This window comes from Crocodylus porosus, unplaced genomic scaffold (assembly GCF_001723895.1).
Source record: "Crocodylus porosus isolate Cpor-Errol unplaced genomic scaffold, CroPor_comp1, whole genome shotgun sequence".
Lineage (NCBI taxonomy): Eukaryota > Metazoa > Chordata > Crocodylia > Crocodylidae > Crocodylus > Crocodylus porosus.
The window spans coordinates 49,556,815-49,563,022 of NW_017728886.1; the positions used below are offsets into that span (position 1 = coordinate 49,556,815).

Genomic DNA, 6,208 nt, shown 5'->3' on the forward strand with positions numbered 1-6,208 from the left:
CTGGTGAACAAACGTTCCCCCAGATCCTGGTGGTCACCCCTCATAAACTTATAGGTGGCCATCAGATCACCCCTGAGCCTGCGCTTTTCCAGGCTGAAGTGTCCCATAGCTCTCAGCCTGTTGTCATAAGGTCTGTTTTCCTGACCTCTGATCATGCGTGTGGCTCTTCTCTGGACTCTTTCAAGCTTCTCCACATCCTTTTTGAATTGTGGAGCCCAGAGCTGGATGCAGTACTCCAGCTGTGGCCTCACCAAAGCTGAGTAAAATAGGAGAATGACATTCCAGGATTTGCTTGAGAAACATCTATGGATGCAAGCCAGCATTTGCTCACTTTACTAGCCGCAGCATCATATTGAAGGCTTATGTTCATCTTGTGGTCAATCATGACCCCCAAGTCCCTTTCATCCACAGGGCTAGTCAGAGTAGCACTGCTGAGCCTATAAGGATGCTTCAGGTTTTTCTTCCCAAGGTAGAGAACCTTGCATTTTTTGGTGTTAAACACCATCAGGTTCTCATCTGCCCATTTCCTGAGCCTGTTGAGGTCAGCCTGAATCACCCTCCTGTCCTCAGGTGTGGATGCTTTACCCCAAAGTTTGGTGTCATTGGCAAACTTGACCATTCCACTTCTGACTCCAATGTCCACATCATTAATGAAGATGTTGAACAATACAGGTCCAAGGACAGAGCCTTAAGGGACCCCACTGGTCACACAGCACCATGACAATTGACTTCCATCAACCATTACCCTCTGGGTCTGACCATGGAGCCAATTCCCAAGCCAGGGGATTGTGGTGGACCTGAGGCAGCAGTTGGCCAGTTTTGCGAAGAGGTGGTCATGGGATACCAGATTGAAGCCTTTTTTAAGTCAAAATATACAACATCAATCTCCTCCCCATTGTCCAGGTGCTAGGTCACCTAGTCATAAAAGAAAGATAGGCACCACACTTCTTCCAGTTTTTGGGCACTTCACCAGAGCACCAGGAGTTCTCCAAGATCAGTGCCAAGGGCTGAGCTATGATGCTAGCCAGCTCCTTGAGTACCCTGGGGTGCAGACTGTCAGAGCCGGCTGACTTGAAGGTGTTCAGCCTCTCAAGGTGTTCCTTCCTTGCCCTCTATCAATGAGGTCAGCATTGATAAAGGGCAAGGAATCTCCCTCACTCGGGCCTCCCTGTCCCATGATGGGCAGAGGTGTCCTGTGGGACTGGTGAAAGACCAATGCAAAGTACCCATTTAGTAGGTTGGTTTTTTCCTGGGTGTCAGTCATCAGTTGTCTCACCTAGTTTAGCAAGGGTCCAATGTTACCCTTGCTTTTCCTCCTGTTTAGAAGAACTCATTGAGGCCGTGTGCACAAATGCAACTAATCTGGGAGAATTCTCCTAGGTTTATTATCCTGGTAAAGAAATTTATCCAGTGACTCCTGTACAGACATTTGAATGCTAAGGCCCTGAAGAGTGGAAAGCCTGCAATGCTGATATCGTGCAGCTGGGGAGGACAGGGAAATGGAGGTGGCTGTACATACATCTCCGTATGTTCTGCAGGCTCCCTTAGTGTGCCTGGCAACAGATGATAGCATTGTATAGGGTATCTATGACTGGCTGACCCACCCTGCCCGTGGTCAGTCTGTGTTTCCATACAGCGCAATGTGGGAACTGTGAAGAGGGGGTGTTTGCTCCATGCTGGAGCAGCGGAACTGAGTAAGTGATGTAAGGCATTTTAGATGTGTGTGTGACGCAGCACTGGGCACTCGTGAAAGCACCTGGTGCTGTGTCACATACATTTGCATAAATGGCAAAATGCACATCAGCACTGAGAAAAATGGCAGTGGTGTGCTTTTGAACTAACACACCAAAGGTGCCCATAGTGTTTCCCAGGGGGAGGAAAGGATAAAAGGGTGCTGGAAGGCCATGTTCTCTTCTGAAAGAAGCTACAGTATTTACAGACATTTGCTGTCCCCAGAGAAACTCTCCTGGGAATGTTTTAACCCTGGTTGTTCCAAAGTTTTTTCTCCTGGAACAGCCATTTTCACTTGAGGAGGAAAAAGCCTGAACTTCTGTATGGCCATGGTTCTCCTGGGACAGTAGTGATACTTCCAGAAGAAACCGAATGTCTGTAAAAGGCCTGTATCGCTACATAAAAAAATCCCAAAGCTACTAGGCCACCTGGAAATAGTTTATGATTCTGTCTGAGTGCATGCATCCGTGCCATATATTTACATGAGTGTGATATGTGTCTGAATGCAGTACTCAGATAAAATTGATATTGAGTATTGGGTTGTAAAGTCATTTTTATAAGGAGGCTCTGGAACTATTTGGAACTTACTTTCAGCAACTGACCAAGTTAACTTTGAAATGCCAGGTCTGCAGAGTAAGCAGGGGCTGGTAGGATTTGTATCTCCTTCTCCAAAACAAAGTCCATCTATGTTGCATGTTTTTTCCTTAAGAGAGACAACAATGTAATTCTTCAAAGTTTTAGAATTTTCTATCAGTTTTCAAACAATAGAACTTTATGTACTATTAATGTCGGTTAAAACATGACCAGTTCTACTCAATCCGTCTTTAACAAATAATTTACTTACTAATGTATTCTAGCTTTTTGGGGGGAATGATATTCAGAATAAAGTTTTCAAATCTGCCTCAGCCAAGCCTCTAAGCTTTTGCTCATGGTTTTTGGGCATCCAAAAGGTCTCGAAATATGACTTACAAGGAAAGTTTGAAAGAACTAGAATCATTTAGTCTGGAAAAAAGAAATCAAGGGATGATTTGATAACAATCTTTAAATACCTGAAGAATGATTATAAAGAAGATAGAGAGAGACTATTCACTGTGGCTACAGGGGACAAGACAAAAAGCAATGGTCTCAAATTGCAGCCAGGGAAATTTACGGTGGATATTGGGAAGAATTTTCTTATTACAAAGGTAGCTAGCCAACAAGGCTGTGCAAGACAGCACCATTCTGCTTCGACATCTGTTTTGATGGAACAGTGTTTTGAGTTTAGTTTAGTTTCAAAAGCATTGTTCCGTTTCGTTTAGTCAAAATGGTTTCGCTGTTTCGCCCACTGGCTACAATGAGGAAGCACAAAACTGGAGGAGGAGCAGCCTCCCGTGATTGCAGGCAGATCGGGGCCTGCACCCCGGGGAGAAGTCTGGCAGAGCCCCGCAGCCCTCCCAGAGGTGCAGGTGGGAGGCTGCTGCCTGGGACTGGTGCTGGGAGCTGAGCTGGTAGAGGGAGATGAAGCGTAGCCCCGGTGCTGCACTCCACTTCCCCCAGCAGGATCAGTTCCACAGGGCTGCAAGTGCGTGGAACCGGAGCCCAGTGGAGGCAGAGGGATTGGAGCCCTGGGGCTGTGCTCCGCCTCCCTCCACCAGGCTTGGTTCTCAGGTGATTGCAGCACAGTGGAGGGCGGCAGGGTGAAGACCTGGGTCTCTACTCCCCCTGCCTCCATTGGGTTCAGTTCCCAGGTGCTTGTAGCCCTGGGGATGTGCTCCACTCGCCTCTACCAGGCTCGGTTCCCAGGTGCTTCCAGCCCGGAAACTTTCCCTGAGCCCCCCAGAAACTTTCGAAACATTTCGACTGCCCTCATTTCATTTCAAGGCTGTTTCAAAGCCCTTCATTTTGTTTCAATTTTGCTGTTTTGAGCTTGAAACAAGTTGAAACAGCCGGTGAAGCTTCGCACAGCCTTACTAGCCAATGGAACAGGCTACTCAGAGAGGCTGTGGAATCTCTGCAAGTTTTTAAGGTAGGTTAGACAGACACTTGACTGGAATGGTTTAGACAGGAATGATGCAGCTTTGAGCAGTGGGTTGGACCAGATGACCTCCTGAGGGCTACTTTTCTATTACTTTATGAAAATGCCTACCAGATATAAGAAAAGCAGGCTATATACTCTAACAGGCCATGTAAGTAAAATTCTTGATTACCAAGAATTCAGACAATCTTCATATTAGTATCCAAAGATGTATATTTTCAATATATAAATAATAAAGAAACAGATACCTTTAATGTACATAACCCATCTGTCCTCAGGTCACATATTTGACAAACTCCATCAAATAATGTCATTATTTTGGGGTTGCTATAAGTGAATCCATCATTAGAAATCTGTAAATGTACCGTAGTAGTGCAGTAAGTTATAAGATATCTTTGGTAAAGGATTCTGTTTGCACATGGCAGCATATAAAACAATTTTCATAATAATTATTTCTTTAAGTCAATGTTAAAAAGTGTTGTGGGTACCTTAATCTGCCACCTTGCCATGGGTTTCTCATCAACCAGATCCATGACATCAGATTGCTGACCATCAGTTGGTAGTTGGCAATCAACAGTCCTCGTGTTTTGGAAGGCAGCTGGCATAAATACAGGCTCTCCAAAGATCCATTTGCTATGGCTGTACTAAATTCAAGGAGGAAAAATCCAATTTCAGTTCAAGATATTCTGAAAACACCCTTGGAGAAAATATGTATTGTATGCTATGGTACAAAGAACTCGAAAACATCTTTTATGAGCTACTTTGGAATGCACCATGTTTTATAATTTATTTAAGAATATAGTTCAGCTGAACTCTTTTATGCCAAATTAGAAGTGCTAATTTGGAACTATAGGCACAAACTCATCCCTGCAGTGTAGTCATTTTACACTGCATTGCCAAAGGATAATGGCCCTAAACCTGGGGTAACTGGCCATGAGAAGATCATGCTAGCAGGGGGCATTCTCTAGTAGATATACTGGAGGGGTAGGGGGTATATACATATACAGATTCTTACAACTAGATTAACAAGTGTCTTATAACATATCATGTATGTATGTATAGACACATAATTACATACATATATATTCATTAGATACATTACAAGACTTAATTATATATATGTATATCTAATTAGATAAACTGAAAGAGATGACTCATACTATATCCAAATTACTCTAAAGGTTTTCTTTCCTTTTCCAGGGGAGAAGACCTTATTTTTGTTTTAGTTCTCACAATAATACTAGAATCCCATAAAAAATTACTCTTTTATCAAATATAATTTCACTATTTAGGCAGCCATGCTTTTTCTGCCCAGACTGTCTATGTAAGCATCAAATGGAAGTTAAATTGATCTGGTAATTTTTTAACTGCCTGTTTTCACATGTGAATAGTTTTGGTTCAGATATTAAGCATTTTATTTTCTTTCTTCTCTTCCTTTAAAAAAAAACTAAATGAGCAAGAAGGTATTCACCTATAATTGCACTGAAGGAAAAATCAATGGAAATATTGATTAAAATATAATATTCATAATATTTAACCTCATAACCTTTGAAATGTGAAATAGCCATTTTCCCCAGTAGTTTTTTGTTACTAACCTTGGGGATTTCTAGGTATTCATTTGCTATAAAAACATACTGAAATAAAAAAAAAAAAGATAATTAAAAGGTCAAGTGTCTAGGGCTTTGCGAAGCTTCTGTAGCTGATTTGACACAGAGGAGATTCAGCCTGATTCAGCGACTGAATCTCTGAATTCAAATTGAATCAGGAGACCAATTAAAAGCTCTGAATCAAATCAGAAGCCTCCAAATCAATTCGGAAAAGATTCGGCCCAATTCAGAGATTTGGCCATAGACTAAACAAGCAGCAATCCTCACCAGGCTGGACACAGCTGCCTCCAGCTGGTAAGTCTGTTGTGGTGCACAGAGGGGGAAGGAAAAGGGTGTTGGGGAGAGAGGGATTTGGGGCTGGGACAAACTGTCCAGCTGAGGTGGGAGGTGCGGGACTCAGAAAGGTGGGACACAACAGACTTACCAGCTGGAGGCAGCTGTGCCCAGCGTGGTGAGAACTGCTGCCCATTTAGTCTGTGGCCAAATCTCCAAAGCAGCACTGAATCTCCAGATCTGAACTGGCCAAACTGAATCAGGATAGTGATTCGAATCTCCAAATCGAATTGCTGTCCCTCCAAACCAGTCAAATCTGAATCTGAAGCAAATACTGCCTGCTTTGTACAGGCCTACTATTCAAAGCATTTTCCAAACATTGCATGAATGCATGTGCAGCTTTGTGCAAACCTGACTGAATTTTCTTCTCTATATGGCTTCATTTGGCTAAACTTTCTCATCTCCCACATAATCTGAATAGATTTTGCTATTCAATCTGTGTAATGATAGACTTGCTGGCTATGTTTGCCACCCTTGCACAACTCCTGGGCCAAAGTAAAAGCTGATGCCTTCCCAGAAGTGC

The 6,208-nt window shown here is 43.2% G+C and overlaps 1 protein-coding gene across 1 annotated transcript in view; it reads right to left on the bottom strand.

The window, feature by feature from the left end:
• The window catches only part of VWDE (von Willebrand factor D and EGF domains), a 58,632-nt gene that overhangs the window by 21,456 nt on the left and 30,968 nt on the right, over positions 1-6,208 (bottom strand). Inside the window, exons 14-16 of the mRNA XM_019531756.1 lie at positions 4,234-4,389; positions 3,994-4,098; positions 2,320-2,434 (exon numbers count right to left, since the gene is read on the bottom strand). Coding sequence (XP_019387301.1) covers positions 2,320-2,434; positions 3,994-4,098; positions 4,234-4,389 — 376 coding nt within the window. The remainder of the gene's footprint in view (positions 1-2,319; positions 2,435-3,993; positions 4,099-4,233; positions 4,390-6,208) is intronic.